The 17,078-nt window shown below is 47.0% G+C and overlaps 2 protein-coding genes across 2 annotated transcripts; both read left to right on the top strand.

Annotated features, from left to right (window-relative positions):
* Positions 1–7,184: 7,184 nt before the first annotated feature.
* On the top strand, positions 7,185–8,418 carry Hrct1 (histidine rich carboxyl terminus 1). The gene has a single exon (XM_027403616.2). The coding sequence runs from the start codon at positions 7,747–7,749 to the stop codon at positions 8,086–8,088; it is 342 nt and encodes a 113-aa protein (XP_027259417.1). The 5' UTR covers positions 7,185–7,746; the 3' UTR covers positions 8,089–8,418.
* A 763-nt stretch (positions 8,419–9,181) lies between these two features.
* On the top strand, positions 9,182–12,542 carry Spaar (small regulatory polypeptide of amino acid response). The gene is made up of 2 exons (XM_027403217.2): positions 9,182–10,581; positions 11,180–12,542. The coding sequence occupies exon 2, from the start codon at positions 11,400–11,402 to the stop codon at positions 11,625–11,627; it is 228 nt and encodes a 75-aa protein (XP_027259018.1). The 5' UTR covers positions 9,182–10,581; positions 11,180–11,399; the 3' UTR covers positions 11,628–12,542.
* Positions 12,543–17,078: the final 4,536 nt, after the last annotated feature.

Genomic DNA, 17,078 nt, shown 5'->3' with positions numbered 1-17,078 from the left:
ATTAATGGACTTAATTCACCTATAAAAAGACACAGGCTAACAGATTGGATATCAAAACAGGATCCATCCATCTGCAGCATACAAGAAACACATCTCAACTACAAAGACAGACATTATCTCAGAGTAAAGAGTTGAGAAAAGATTTTCCAATCAAATGACCCAAGAAACAAGCTGGTATTGCTATCCTAATATCTAACAAAATAGATTTCAAACTAAAATTAGTCAAAGGAAATGAAGAAGGACAATTCATATTCATCACAGGAAAATTCCATCAGGATGAAGTCTCAATCCTAAACATCTATGGCCCAAATACAAGGGTACCCTCATTTGTAACAGACACATTGCTAAAGCTTAGTCCACACATCAAGCCACGAACACTAATAGTGGGAGACTTCAACACCCCACTCTCACCACTGGACAGGTTTGCCAGATAGAAACTTAACAGAGAAATAAAGGAACTAACAGATGTTATGACTCAAATGTCTGTAACAGACATCCATAGAACATTCCACCCAAACACAAAAGAATATGCCTTGTTTTCAGTACCTCATGGAACCTTCTAAAAAATTAACCACATACTTGGTAACAAAGCAAATCTCAACAGATACAAAAAAAATTTGATATAATCTCCTGTATCTTATTGGATCACCATGGCTTAAATTTAGGATTCAACAACAACACTAAATTACAGAAAGCCCATAAACATGGAAATTGACCAATCACCACTGGGCCAATGAAGAAATAAAGATAGATATTAAAGTCTTCCTAAAATTTAATGACAATGACAGCACAACAAACCCAAACTTATCACAATGAAAGCAGTGATAAGGGGAAAGTCCATAGCACTAAATGCCTACATGAAGAAGCTAGAGAAATCCCACACTAATGAATTAACAGAACAATTGAAAGCTCTAGAACAAAAAGAAGCCAAGTCACCCAGGAGTAGTAGATGGCTAGAAATAATCAAATTGAGGGCTGAAATCAATAAAATTGAAACAAAGAAAACAATACAAAGAATCAATGAAAAAAAGAATCAATGAAACGAAAGAGTTTGTTCTTCAAGAAAAAATCAACAAGATAGACAAACTTTTATCCAAACTAACCAAAAGACATAGAGGGTATATCCAAATTAACAAATCAGAAATGAAAAGGGGGACATAACAAAAGACACCGAGGAAATCCAGAGAATCATCAGGTCATATTTAAAAATCTATATTCCACAAAATTGGAAAATCTAAATGAAATGGACAGTTCTCTGGATAAGTACCACATATCAAAATTTAGTCAAGACCAGATAAACAAATAGATCTATTCAATATAGTACTCAAAGCTCTATCTGGAAAAATAAGACAACAAAAGGAGATCAAGGTGATACAAATTGGAAAGGAAGAAGTCAAACTTTCACTATTTGCTGATGATATGATATGATAGTATACATAAATGATCCCCAAAATTCTACTAGGGAACTATTACAACTGATAAAAGTAGTATAGCAGGATACAAGATTAATAACAACAACAACAACAAACAAACAAACAAACAAAACCAGTAGCCCTCCTATATACAAATGATAAATGGGCTGAGAAAGAAATCAGAGAAACAACACCCTTTACAAATAGCCACAAATAACATGAAATATCTTGAGGTAACTCTATCCAAACAAGTGAAAGATCTGTATGACAAGAACTTTAAGTCCTTGAAGAAAGAAATTGATGAAGATATCAGAAAATGGAAAGATCTCCCATGCTCTTGGATAGATAGGAACAACATAGTAAAATGGCAATCCTACCAAAAGCAATCTATAGATTTAAAGCAATCCCCATCAAATCCCAGCACAATTCTTCACAGACCTTGAAAGGACAATGTTCAACTTCATATGGAAAAACTAAAAACCCAGGATAGTGAAAACACTCCTGTACAATAAAGGAACTTCCAGAGGCATCACCATCCCTGACTTCAAGCTCTTCTATAGAACTATAGTAATGAAAACAGCTTGGTATTGGTATAAAAATCTACAATAGACCAATGGAATTGAACTGAAGACTCAGATATTGATCCACACTCGTATGAACACTTGATTTTTTACAAAGAAGCTAAAATTATAAAATGGAAAAAGAAAGCATTTTTAACAAATGGTGCTGGCATAACTGGATGTTCACATGTAGAAGATTGCAGATAGATCCATATCTATCACCATGCACAAAATTCAAGTCCAAATGGATCAAAGACTTCAACATAAAACCAACCACAATGAACCCTATAGAAGAGAAAGTGGGAAGTGGCCTTGAACTCATTGGCACAGGAAACCACTTCCTACATAGAACACCACTAGCACAGACACTGAGAGCAACAATGAATAAATGGGACCTCATGAAACTGAGAAGCTTCTGTAAAGCAAAGAACATGGTCAACAAGACAAAATGGTGGCCTACAGAATGGGAAAAGATCTTTACCAACACCACATCTGACAGAGGACTGAGCTCCAAAATATATAAAGAACTCAAGAAACACGACATTAAAAAAACCAAATAATCCAATAAAATATGGGGTACAGATCTAAAAAGAGAATTCTTAACAAAGGAATCTCAAATGGTTGAAAGACACTTAAGAAAATGCTCAACATCCTTAGCCATCAGGGAAATGCAAATCAAAACAATCTGAGATACCATCTTACACCAGTCAGAATGGCCAAGATCAAAAACTCTGATGACAGTGTATGCTGGAGAGGATGTGGAGTAAGGGGGACGAACACTCCTCCATTGCTGGTGTGAGTGCAAACTTGAACAGCCACTTTGGAAATCAGTATGGCGGTTCCTCAGAAAATTGGGAATCAATCTCCTCCAAGATCCAGAGATACCACTCTTGGGCGTATACCCAAAAGATGCACACTTATACCACAAGGACCCTTGCTCAACTATGTTCAAGCAGCATTATTCGTAATAGCCAGAACCTGGAAACAACCTAGATGCCCGTCAACTGAAGAAAGATAAAGAAAGATAAAGAAAATGTGGTACATTTACACAATGGGGTACTACTCAGCCATTAAAAAAACAAAACAAAAAACCAAATCACAAAACAACGACATCTTGAAATTTGCAGACAAATGGACAGATCTAGAAAAAGCCATTCTAAGTGAGGTAACCCAGACCCAGAAAGACAAATATAATATCTATTCACTCATAAGTGGATATTAGACATAAAACAAAGGACAACCAGCCTACAGGTCACAACCCCAAAGAACCTAGGTAGCAAAGAGGACCCTAAGAGAGACATACATGGATCCACCTAGGAAGGGGAAAAAGACAAGATCTCCTCAATAAATTGGGAACATGGAGTGTAGAGAGGAGAGTGGAAGGGGAGAGAGGAGGGAAGAAGAGTAGGGAAATTGTATAACTCAATAAAAATAATAAAAACAAACAAAAAACTGTTAATGTTTTCCTATGGTGGTCCTACCTTGTTGCTTTGAAAACTAATATTATTATTCTGGTGCCATTAAGCTCTCACTGATCCTTCCCATGTGTCTTGGCCCCTTTAAATGGCAGATGTAGTACTCAGCATATCTTTTGACTAGCAGACTTACTGCTTCAGGTCAGGGGATTTTCTTTTTTTCTTTTAAGTGTTGTTTATTACATTTTATTTATTTTTATATTATATATATTAATTAATAATGTTATTACATTGTGGTGCATGTGTGTGGAGATGAGAGGGCAACTTCCAGAGATCAGTTCGTTCCCTCTACCATGTGAATTCTGGGGACTGAACTCAGGTCACCAGACTTGGTGGCCAGGGTCTTTACTCTCCAGAGCATTTCACTGGCCCCATCTTCTCTGTTTCTTTAATCATTATTTCTCCATAGGCTCTGTTCTCTATAATATTCATTATAGAAATACATTTGAGTTCTGGGTAGGGGAGTGTGTGTCATCCAGTTCTTGGAAGGCTGGTGCGGGAGGATTGCTGTCTGAAGCCAACCAGACTATGTGATGTGTTCGAGACCAGCCTGGAATACACAGAGAAAGGGCGTCTCAAATAATCAAAAACAAAAAGCATGTTTGATTTCCAGACCTTTTTTCTCCTTCTCTCGTTACCTTTTAATGCCATTCTTTTCTGAGTTATAAAGAATGTTCTGGGTTGAGTCCTAATTAAAAATAAACATCCTGGGCTGGTGAGATGGCTCGGTTGGTAATGGTGCTTTTTCCCAAGCCTGAAGACCTGATGTGGGCCAGGACCCACATGGTAGCAGAAAACTGACTCCTGAAAATTGTCCTCTAACACACACACACACACACACACACACACACACACACACACACACACACACACACACTACAGCAGCAGCAGCAACAACAACAAATATGTAAAATTAACAACAACAAAAAACCCTCTGGTTGCATAGATTGTCCTTGTTCCATAGAGTACTGATGAGAGGGTTTTTTTTTTCTTCTTCTTTTTTTTTCTGTCTCTGCTACTTGGAGTCCAGTGACTCTAGTGGTAAGGATACAATAACTTGTCTATTGACTCTTCTCTAGGTGTTTACTGAATGGGGGGCACTTTGGTCTTGGTTTGCTTGGGATGAAGATCTATAAACATTTATATAGAACAATTCCAAGCATATTGCTTTGAGGCATGAAGACCCTGCCTGCTTGTCTGTGGTCTTGTTTTCTAGGCATGTGGCCCTGCAGCTCTAAGTTCCCTGGCAGCGTGTCTCCTTTCTCTAACTGACCTGAATGCCCAGGGTAGGAACCTGCTGGCCACTGTCCAGGGATTTCTATCAAACCAAAGGATGGGTGGAGCCCTGACTGGATTCTCTCGGACAGACACTCTCAGTTGTCAAGTTGCTGCAGTTGTTTGTTGCTTCAGCCCACCTCTGGGCTGTTCTTCGATCTGGCTGCCTCTTCCATACTTTTGGACAGGCCTACTGGAACATACCTTCAACTTCTTCCCAGGAATGTCCTAGAAATTTACCATGACGTTCTGGGACCAAGGATGTGATTGTTGACTTCTACTGTGAAATAGTATTTTCCCATGTTTAATTCTTCCTTTCTTGTTTTTTTTGTTTGTTTTTGTTTTCAAGACAGGGTTTCTCTGTGTAGCCCTAGCTGTCCTGGAACTAACTCTTGTAGACCAGGCTGGCCTCGAACTCAGAGATCCACCTGCCACTGCCTCCCTAGTGCTGGGATTAAAGGCGTGCGCCACCACCGCCCTCTTTCTACCTTTAATTCTTTGGTTATATTATTGATAATTCAGAATGGTGAGTTAAATGTATGGCTGCTAATTATGATCTATCAACAAAAACCAGGATAATAGAAAATTTTGATGGGTCAGAATACAAAAGTGATTTATTCACTGTCACCACTAGGTGGTGCCACCAATTAGTGAAAACAATGTGGTTGTTCTTGCTGACCAACCAAAACCACTCACAGCCTTGTGTGGAACTTGTATGAACAAGTACATGAATGTGTGCACACACAAGTAAGGGGATCATGAGTTCCCACAGGGTGGCATTGGCTTTAAAGTGTGCGTGCAAAGCCATTCATTGAGTTGAGGCACTTTGGACATCATGGCATTGAAGTAGACAGCAAGAACTCCCAAAGGCTTGTGCATCAGCTGGTCATCTGAAAGCCCTGCCTGAGAAAGCAGCCTGTGGAGTACTGCAAAAGAAAGACTCAACCGCAGGAGGAAATACAATGACAGAGCCGCAGGACAGCTTTTCTGAGGCTGGGACTACATCATAGCCAGTCCCTCTGAGGTCATCCATCAGTCTAGAAACCCTATGTCTAGTCAGGCCATTCAAAATTATCAGTGAAGCAGTCACAGAATTAAAAGTGGGAAACACTATCTCACAGTGGACACGAGGAGTTACTTCTGAGCCCTGCAGACTGCATCCTGTTACCCCTAAGTAACCAAAGCAACTAATAAGACGACCACTTCAAGGTCCTAGCTTTTATCCAAGAGGAGAGAAAATGTGTACCTCATAAAGTAAATATGTATTGTGTGTGTGTGAGTGTCTCTTAAGCCCTGGCCCCTTGAGCTCTCACTCTTACTGCACACTATCTTCCGTTGTCTCTGGCGACCCCAGCAGCAGCTAAGGTCCTCAACCCTGGACAGCTCTTCACATCACCACTAAAGCTCTACGGATGGCTTGTGGGGGGACACTAGCCCACAATGGTGAGACACGGCAAGTTCCTTCCCTTCCCTGCTGTCAGTTTCTCTAAGGTGGGCTGGGGCGGATGATTCCCCGGGGCCCTTAGGAATGACTGAGAGTCTTCAGTCTGCACATTGCAGGGCAGTCCCTGGCTTGTGTGGAGTGGGTGTCTCCTTGGCAAAGTCTGGGAGATAAGTTCTCTGTTTAGCCTTCTCTCCCTCCTTCCCTCTTTCTCTCCCTCCTCCCCACTCTCCCAGCTACCACCAGGCTTTCTTTCAATGTGCCTCAAGGGAAGACAGCTGGCTCCAGAGCCCCAGAAGGAGGAGTTCTTTACTCAAGCCTCATTAAAAGTTCAAGAGACTTCTCCAGAGGGCTAGGGATGCCTCTGGAGTCATGAGACCTGCCACTCCTGAGATCAGCTTGGCCAAAGGTGACATTTAACCCTTTGAGCTGCTGCAGGTTTTCACTAAAGATATCAGAGAAAGCAGCTGCCATTGGGATTAGAGGAGGAGAACTCTCCTTAGAGGTCACCTCCACCATGGGACCTCACAGAGGAAGCAATGGGCCTTGCCCAACTTTATAAATGGAGCTACTGCAGAGCCTGAGAGCCAGCCTGGGGTTAGGTAAATGCACTCCTGTTGGTGGGGAGCTGAGCACTCATCAGAAGGAGCTTGGAGGAAGGGGCCGAAGGGCCCCTAAGGGTCAGGGTAGAGAGCTGGGGCTTTGGGGAGCCCCCACCCCTGCAAGCTGAGATCCCAGTCAGCTTGCAGACAACAGGGATGCTTTGGAAGACCATGAGCCTCATCTGTGATGGCAAGGGCTCATGGGGGGATTCAGAACTAGTAATGACAGAGTTGAAGACTTCACATTCCAATCACTGTCCTAGTCCCCAGCCAGGTAGGAATGACCTAAGCTTGTGACAGGGAGGATGAGAGAGCAAGAAGACTGCCAACCATTGAGATTGTTGATCTGGGAGCCCAGGGGCTGGCCCATGTGACCTCAGGTGGTTTTTCTTCTGCTTCCAATTTACCCAAGACTGACACCCAGCCCTCTGGCTTCCTAGACCCAGCAGGAGAAGCAAGGACCCCTTTGGATGGTGGACTGCTGGTGGCCCTCATCAGGATCCAGCCAGCCCTGACCGATGTTCACAGGTCTTGGGCTGACTCACTGGGCAGACTTGGACCCTTAGCTATGGAGGACATTGCAGGCTGTAGTCACAGAGCCTGGGAGCTGTATAGGTCCAAACCTTTAATCTCTGTTCAGTGTTTTCTCGGAAACTGAAGCCCAGAGGAGGGTCCTCCCCCTGCCAGGAGGCAGCAATAGATAGGATCTTGACCTCTTATCCCTAAATTCAGGGCCCTCCCTTCAAGCAAGCCAGTCCCACAGCTCCTCTGTCTCCACCCACTCTTCCTGCATGGCCTCCCCTCAAACAGCCTTCTGGCCTTGTACTTGGTTGAGAAGCTAGTCCAAACAGGCCTCTCCCACATTTCCTGGCCGCTCTCCAGCCTGCAGGAGCCGAGACAACCTTAACTTCAGGGACCGTGAGGGCCAAGCAGAGGCTGCTAAGGGAACCACCGAGTGAAGCTGGACCCTCTGGCTTCCAGATGTTAGGCCTTCTGGGGAGCACAGCCCTTGTGAGCTGGATTGCCGGCACTGTGCTGGCCATCTTATTGTTGCTGCTATTGGTGGCCATCTGTCTTTTCCATGGATCACAGGAACATGACGTGGAGAGAAACCGAGTCCGGCAAACCCGGCCTCGACTCTTCCACGGCCGGCGAGGGGGTCTCCTGGGAGCCTTTCACCATCACCATCGCCATCACCGTGGCCACGTGTCTGGGGTGACCAGTGCAGGCTTTCATCATCACCACCACCATCTCCATCACCAGCGTCACCATTCTCCTCATCGCCTCCACCACCACCACCATGCTCGCGGAGCCCGCCGCTGAGGCCAATGGCATCTACCTGGACCTGCCCTCCATCCCACACCAAAATAAGTGGACCCTAATGTTTCCATAGAAAAGGATGTGTCTCTGGGGTGAATGGGAGTGCTGGGACCTGAGTCCTGCTTGGGTTTCATTTGTGCATGAGTCCTTTTCACCCTGTACAACAGAGACCTTGGAACCACTTGGGCAGCCCTTACAGTGTAGGACTTGGGCTTGGAGCTGGGCTGACTGGACATCCTAGCTTGTGACTGCAATTCCTGATGACCCCAGATGTATCAAGGGTGTCTGGCAGAGCCAGTGCTCAGGTGGATATGAAGAGCTCATCTGACTCGGGAGGCCCTATGATGCCCTTACAGGGGCAGCCTGTGTATGGGGCAGGTGGCCCTTTCGTTGTTGCTTGGCTATAACAAATAAAAGCCACCAGAAAGCATTTATTTATTTTTTGTGTGTGAGAATGTTCTTAATTGTAGCACAGTGGGAGGAGGGAGCCCCTGGGAACTCTTCTGGGATGGGAAGCCGGGGCTGGGATCTGCCTGTAGAATGGGGAGAAGTGGGTGACCCCTGCCTACGCTAGAAGGAAACATTCGGTGTGGATACCCAGGGCTTTAGAGAAAGGACAGTTGAGGCCATGTAGAGCACTGCCTCCAGTGCTCCTCTGAGCATGGTCCTGGGCAGGCGCCACCCTCTGGCTGCACTGGGTTGTGTTTCTTTGGCGACTGGGTAGGGATTCTTATCCAGACCTTGAATCTCCAACCTGCCTGTTTGCAGATTCACAGTAGTGGCTGATAAGACCAGGGGGAACAACAGAGTTATTTAAATTGCGTGGAGTGCTGGGTGGCCTGGACCTCAGTTTCTGCTTCCTTAAAATGACATAGATAGTAGAGACTTCTACCAAAGTCAACAGGCATGCAAGGTCCCAAACGCTATCTATGAAGGGAAAGGAAATCTTGTCCCAGCCTTAGCCTGGGAACAAGAGAGAAGCAGGGCAAGGCTCTGTGGGGGAGGGAACTGGCCAGACAGTCAGGGTGACTCACTGGAATAGAATGTCCCTTTCCTTCCCTTTCCCAGTGGACTCTCTGTGAGGACTAGGGGAGGAGTGACCAGTGAGGAAGGGGGTAGATGAACGACAATGACAACCACACCAGATTTCTGTGATGGGAAAGTGGGCAAGAGGTCTGTTGGGTTGATTTCTCTCTGGAGTGTTCATCGTGTCCATCTCTCCCTCCTCATCGCCATGTCAACTCAGCCCAGCCCTTAGCTCCTCCCCTCTCTATTCACAGCCTCCTGCATCCTGCCTGCTGCAGACCTGCCCACTTCTGTGGCTTCAAGGGGACTTGACAGATAATTCAAGAATGGGAAAGAGGGGAAAGTTTAGGTAGAAAATTATACAATGTAGAAGGTAACAGGGCTGGACATTCCTGATGGAATTGCCAGGCCATTCTCCCCACCACCACCACCACCACACACACACTCAAAGAACAGGCAAAGGAGAAGCAAGATAAACAGTCAAGTTCACAACAGCCTCTGGGGCTCCTCTCCCAGCCCCACCAGGGGATGCTGGGGGCTCAGATAGCTCTGATGTGTGTTTCCTGTTTACATCTTCCTACTTCTGGTTGCCCCAGTTAAGAGAAATATTGCCAAGGGCTTGACTCCCTGTACCCATGAGGAGGATGAGCCCAGATTTTTGGAGCATCTTAGAAAAGGGGCTGGGCTAGAACAAAACAGTGTATTGTTTGCTCTCCTCCCTAGTAGCTGTTTACCTATAATGCCACTGAAGTTCTCTTGGGCCTTGGAGAATCTGGAAAAGATCCTGGCTGCATGACCTTGGGTCCTGTTCTCTCTCTTCTTGGGGGCCCTGGGGACCTAATCAGGCAAACGGTGATCAGGTGATCACTCTGTATGTTCTCTGTGAAGAGCAAGTTGGAGTACAGGAAGGGAATCCCTGCTCTGCCATTTGTTGCTGTCCTTATCCTGACTAACTGGCAACTGTCCTGGCCGGGCGTATTTGCTCTGTGACTGTACCTGTAAAATGGAGACTCGATCACTGCACAGGTTGTGGGACCAGTATTTATGAGACAGGCCTGGCTGTGTCCAGGACCTGGAAGACTCCGTTTTTCACAGTATGGTAAAGGGCAGCTGATAACACAGACTCCTTTCTGGATGTGGTATAGTCTCAGGAGGCGCCAGGCATAAGTGGGCATGGGCGGGACTCCCTCTTCTGATACCTCTCAAGGGGCAGTTAAGGATTGATCCTGCAAGCAAGCGTGTGGGGCGGGCTGAGTGCTTGCTGTAGCTGAGGAGGTGGTGGCTGTGGGTCACAGGCCTTCAATCACAATTGGAGGAAGGGATTCAGGAAGTACTCACAGCTGCTCAGACATCTCCCTGCCAAGTTCCAGGCAGCACCAAAGAAAACCACTGCAGGCTTCGGGGAAGAGCCATGGCCACCTGGGGTGGTCACCAGACAGGGGGTCAGAGCTGGCACGCCTGAGATCCGGGGTAAGTCTTCATAGCACCCAGTGTAAGTAGTGGGCCCCGGGTGGCAGCAAAAGGGAGGCCCTTTTGTGTATAGAAAGTGAAAGGGCCCCATGAGATGTCACTAAAGGGACTGGAGAATGTGCTTCCTTGTCTATACCATACTTTCCAACCCTGCTCAGAAAGCGAGGTCAAATACAACCTGCCGTCTCTCCCGCCTTGCCCACTGAATGCCCTTGGAATACGTAATGACCTGTGTGTGCTGCCTCGCCTCGCCTCCATGTTGCTTAGAGCTGGCATGTGTCCGTCTCCACACTTGCCTTCCAGCCCGGGTCCAGGGGCTGGGAGTGCAGCAGAGAGGCCAATTGGAAGACTGACTCTGGGTACCTCCCTCAGAGGAGCCAGGCTCCTCCTGGGTACACTGATGGGGAGGCTTTTGTCTTCCCAAGTGTATAGTTGCTATTTTTGTTTTTAATCAGTCATTCTTGAAGTCCTGTGGCATTGCTAATGGGCTAGGGCTGGCCTGGCATGTCTCTCCTTCATGTTCAGGGAGTCATTTGCTTACATCTTCCCTGATGATGCTTCTAAAAGCTGCTAGTGGAGTTGACCACATCTTTTGCAGGTCTGATCTGAAGTTAAAAACTAGACCAAAGATCATCTGATTCCAACAGAAGGGTTAGTGGTCTAGGATGCCACAATCCAAGGCCTCAGACCAGCATCTTAGAAGACCGAGGAGGGGCAGCCATCCAGCATAGAGCACCTGTGACAACCAATAGCCCCTGTTTCTGATGGGACACTAAGGCTCAGAGATCACCCACATGTGACAAGTGTCACTCAGAATCATGGAGACAGCAGTGATTGGAATGGTGGCAGTGCTCTTTGTTGTCACTGTGGCCATCACCTGCATCCTCTGTTACTTCAGCTATGATGCAAAGACCGGTGACCCAGAGAGGGACCCCAGGAACAGCTTCACCGTGGCCACATTTCACCAGGAAGCATCGCTCTTCACAGGGCCTGGTCTCCAATCCCGGCCTTTGCCGAGTGCCCAGAACTTCTGGACTGTTGTGTGAGGCTGGCCATCCCTGTTCATTTGCTCAGCTAGTGGGTCAGGCCCAGCTACTCCTTCAATAAGCATTGTCTGGTGTCTCACTCCTCCCAGGTCTCTTTGTCTTTCAATGTTCCACAAACTTCTTGCCTTCTCTCATTCCGGCTTGCTCTGCCCTCTCTTCTGGGGGAGCTGAGGTGTCGGGATCAGGTGTGAGTTACCCCTAAGCTGGGCCCTACTCATAATGGGGTTGAGGACCTGAGGAGCTGTGGACAGACACTGTGTGACATTCTATGGTGTGGTAGCTCCAGGTGGCTATGGAACCTCACCAGCAGGATGCCTGTGCAGTCTATTTGCCACCCAAGGAACCAGCACCCTCAAGTGGAAATTTTGAGTAACTGCACCTTGTTTGTTTGTATTTTTGGATGCCGCACAATGCCCAACCCTGAGACTTGCTCCTTAATCAGTCCTGAAATTCTGACACCAAAAGGGCTGTTTTCTGGGAACAAATGACTTATTTTATAATTGTGAACGTATACCCTTTTATGGTTCTTTCCAAATCTGCTTTGGAAAACCACAAAAGGAAGCAGAGTAGAAAAAGAACCACAGAAAGCACAAGGTGTTTCATTAGTAGGAAGGCCACCAAGAAGACTTGAAACACTTCTTGAACAGACTTGCTTTATTGCTATAGTCAGACAGACCGCGTCTATTCTTAGCAAATGTGAGCGATTTGCGTCACTTAGGAATGATAGAAACATTGTGAACTGAAAGATAATTCCAAAAAAGTTAAATGTTACATTTCAGCGCATGTGAAGAAGTTGCTGTTTTTGCTGCAAATAAAGGGACATTTGTTTTTTATTAATAGAAAATCTTCTTTCTCTATGATCATGAAATAGATGCTGTATTTAAAGACTATGATCAGAAGAGTGGAAAACTACGTGCCTGTTGGATAGTATGTCTGCATCTAGCCCTGAATAGGTGACTCTCTCAGGACCTACTTGTCAAAGGGGACAAGATTGAACAAGGCCTCTGGGATGTAAGGGTGTCCAACATGTAGCTGCCATAGGAAGGATCAGAAAGACAGGCTTGGGTCTGGAGATGTATGGGGGTGGAGATGGAGGGGAAGAGATGCAGGGAGGGGTGGGGAAGGGGTGGGGTGAATCTGAGGAGGTCATAGAAGCTCCTGGAAATGTGTCCTCATCACTCTGGATACCGAGTCCCTGACTGGGGCTTTCATAGATTTGCCAGAAGGGAGGCAGGGAGTCCCGGGGACTAAGTGAAGGGACTTGTTGCAGGCTGAATGTCAGTGTGGGGTTCTGCTAAGGATGAGCACCTATGAGGGAGAAAGGTGGAAGCAGGACTGGGCAGAGGAAGAAGCCAAACTGAGTCAACCCTCACCTTAGCTCCTCTGAGTGGCTGCTCACCAGGGGTCTGGCTTCACCCCGGGCAGAGCTCTGGCCTGAGGCAGCCTCTGAAGACCTTCCTTGGAGGTCCACAGGAACTCTGCAGAGCCCCCTTCCTAGACTGCTTGGAGGTGGGTGAGTCCCCAGATGCAATGAAACACTTGAACACAGTGTGTGTGTGTGTGTGTGTGTGTGTGTGTCCTTCTCATGCGGGCTTTGGGAGCCTGTGTGTTTGGTGGGTAGGAGGTCCTTCCCAAGCAGCTTTTGGTTATGGTGTTTTATCACAACAATAGATTCCCTAACTATGACACAATCCATCCATCTACTCGGTCGATCATGTACGGAGTCCTATTTCTTCATTCCCCCCACGAATTTTATTCATTTATTCCACAACTCATTCATTCCCCTGTCCTCCAGTCAGTGAGCATGGACAGAGCTCTGCATTCGCAGAGAAGGGAGTCAGGCAGACCTGGTCCCTGCAGGGACAGAGCAGGGACAACATGCTTGGGTGCTAGGGGCTGGGGGTGGGAAGCCCAGGAAAATTTGGGAGGAGGAGGTCCCTTGAGCAGGTCTAGAGGAGAGAGGAGACCAGTGAGCAGATCCAGGAAGGTGTTGGCCTAGGGAACCTGTGGGGCAGTGTGATGGCCTGGCACGAAGGAGATGAGGCTGGACACCAGTCACCTCCTAAGGGAAGCATATTCCCAGGCAATCAAGCAAAGTATACTACTGAGGCAGGCAGCCTTGCTTGTTTGTTTTTGTTTTTTTGTTTTGTTTTGTTTTTCAGGCTAGGCAGGTGCAGGCTCCAGGGCAGGGCCACCTCCTGCTGCTGCTGCTGCTGCTGTGGGTCGCTGGCTCTTGAGGCAGGACATGGACCCCAGGCTCCCAGAGGAGTGTGGAGGTGGGTCTGAGGCCAGGGAGATGCTATCCAGAAGAGGAGGATGTGGAAAAGGGATGGTCGTTCTCCCTGTGATAAAACACCGTAACAAAGAACAGGGTTGAGGGGTACAGCTAGAGCAGGGGCCAGAAAATGGGGAGAACTCAGAATAGAGAATCTGGGGAGTGGGGTTTCCAGATTTAACAAATAAAAACATAATACTGTCAGATAAGCTGAAATTCATGGAGGTGATAAGTAATTTCTAGTATAAATGTATTTCATGAGATATTTGGACCATACACGGAAATGTCCATTGTCTATGTAATAAGATCCAGTGCTACTGGGCATCCTGCATGTTATCTGGTAACCCTGTGGGGACAGGTTGAGTCTGAGAGGCTGGGGAACTGGCTAAAGACAGCAGGGGGCTGTCAGAGGAGAGCATAGAGAAGAGGTCCCTGAAGTTTGCCATGTAAGGGTTGACAGTGGCATTGGTGAGTAGAGTGGTCAGTCACTTTTTAGGTTGTGATGTGCACATGGTTTATGCATGCATATATATGGTGTATTGTATGTGTCTGATGTGTGGTATGTATATGGCTCGTGATATGTGGTATGTATAATGTGTACAGTGCCTGTGCAGTAAATGTGGTATCTTAGGGTTTCTATTGCTGTGAGGAGACACCATGACCAAAGCAACTTGGGAGGAAAGGGTTTATTCGGCTTATGCTTTCACATCACAGTTCATCATCGAAGAAAGTCAGGACAGGAACTCAAACAGGGCAGGAGCCTAGAGAGGCAGGAGCTGCTGCAGAGGTCATGGGGGGTGCTGCTTACTGGCTTGTTCCTCATGGCTTGCTCATCCTGCTTTCTTATAGAACCCTAGACCATCAACCCAGGGATGGCCCCACCCACAGCAATCACTAATTAATCACCAATTTAAAAAAGCGCTCTACAAGCATGCCTACAGCCCAGTCTTATGAAGGCATTTTCTCAGTTGAGGCTACTTCCTCTCAGATGACTCTCTAGCTTGTGTCAAGTTGACCTAAAATTAGCTGGCATGTGTGGTATGTGTATGGTATGTGATGTGTATGTGGAGTATATTTTGTGTATGTGGAATTAGTGTGTATGTCTTATGTGTGTGATGTATTGTGGTATATCTGGTGTGTGTGTGTGTGTGTGTGTGTTGTTTGACTGTGGGTGTGCGGTATGTTTCTGTGCTGTGTTGTGTGTTTCTGGTATGAGTGGTATTTTTATGGTACATGGGGGATATGATGTGCCATGTTCCCTGTTGCAGCCTGTTGTGTAAGAAGGACAGGCCCAGCATCAGCCAGCAGGGAGCCCCCTTACTGCCAAAGGCTGTCTTCCACCCACTATCCCCAAGAGGGTCAGGTAGCAGTATAAGGACAAGACAGAATGGCACCAGAATACCAGAAAAGCAGGGAGTGTTTAGCTGGTGGTGGTGAGGGTAGCAGCTGTTCCAGGCCAGCCTAGGAATCTGGGGCAGAGCCACTCTGGCACCCAGCCCTCCCAGTTCCAAATCTAGTTCTTTTTCCAGGTGCTCCATAGCTACTGCCGGTCTCCACGGATTCTTACACTGCAGCAGGCACTATGCTCTCACCATACATCATTTTGCCAGTGCCACAGTAGCCCTACAATCTCCACCACACAGGTGGGGCCCCCGAGCTGCTGCTTTGTGAACACTTTGGGCCAACAGCAACTCCGCAGGAGCAAGGTTGGGTTGCTTATAATGTCTGTGTCACCTCAGCAGGATCCAGTTCACATCTTCAGGAGAAATGGAAGCTGGAGGACCTGGTTCTTCAGGCTCACCTAAGCAAAACTTACTGACACCCATCACTAGCTGCGCACTTGCTTTGAAGATAGGGCCTTTGCTACCTGCAGCTCCTGAGCCCAGGGCATTTTTGAGGAGCCCTCCCCTTCCTGGAAGAACAGACTTCAGCCCACTGAAGCCCCGGCTCAGATTAATTGCCTCTTGCTTCTACAGGTCTAACTTCCCTTCCATTCTTTGTCAGCTCCAGCTCAGTTTGGATTCTGGGTGCTCCAGCCAGTGCATGATAGTCCTGGGCCTCTACCACAACTCACTAGGGTGCAGAGATGAGAAGCCCATCTAGTTTGTTTGCAAGACGAAAGATGGAGATCCTGAGTCCCCAGCTGTAGGAGGCAGAGAGAAGGGCACCCCCACTGTGCCCTCTCTCCACAGTCCTTGGCTCTGGAACCTGGCAGAGTTTCTTTGTGGGACTTGCTGCATTCTGGAATCAGGAGGCCTTGAAATAACATGTTTTCCGGAAAAGTACCTTCCTTAGAGGAAACCACTTGTTCCAAGGAATAGAAAAGGGTCATTGTGTCTTGCCAGGTCCCCATTCCTGAGGTCATGACACTTGAAAAGGCAGGCACAATTGGAGACATAGAGGCCTGCAGCCACGCCACACTCCCACCCAGATGCCCCCATCCAGCACACCTGCAGTTAGAAGTGCCTTAAATGCCAACAGGAGGGACTGACTGGCACACCCTAGCGTGGCCATAATGATTCTCATTAGGCAGGCTCCAAAACAATGAGGTGAGTTTAAACTCCACACAAGAGATCATTCATCACTTATTAGCAAGCAAGAAGTAGAGTGGTTTGGAGGACCGTACAGCTGTGTGGTAAAACTCGACTTTTGGTAGATTACACTTCTCTGCATAGAAGATGTGGAGAACTCCAGGCTCTGGTGAACCACTGTCTGGGTGAGTGAGGCTGTGGGTTTCATCTTAAGCAGCCCCCAAAGACCTAGGTAGTAGAAGCTTGCTCCCCAGGGCATTACGACTGGCAGATGGCAAATCCTTTAAGAGGCGCTTGTGTGGCTGGGAACGTGTTTTTGAAAGGCACAGTGGGACCTGGGCTTTTCTTCATCCCCTATTACATATGGGTGGTTTTGTTCCACCATGAGGTCAGGCCTCAACACAACACAGGCCTAAAAGCAACAGTGTTGACAGCTCTCACAGGACTGGACTCTTTCAACCTGTGAGCCTTCTTTTTGAGTCTGAGACTCACTCTGTGGCCCAGGAGGGGCCTTTAACTCTCGATTCTTTGCTTTGGTCACCTGAGTCCTGGGATTACAAGCATGACACCACACCCAGCTCTGAGAAGGGTTTAGGAAGACTGCAGAGATACAAGGAACTGTATTGAACTCGCTAGCCTGTGAGA

The sequence above is a fragment of the Cricetulus griseus genome, chromosome 2 (assembly GCF_003668045.3).
Source record: "Cricetulus griseus strain 17A/GY chromosome 2, alternate assembly CriGri-PICRH-1.0, whole genome shotgun sequence".
Classification (NCBI taxonomy): domain Eukaryota; kingdom Metazoa; phylum Chordata; class Mammalia; order Rodentia; family Cricetidae; genus Cricetulus; species Cricetulus griseus.
The sequence above is the reverse complement of the archived record's forward strand: the minus strand, read 5'-3'. Positions and strand labels throughout refer to the sequence as shown.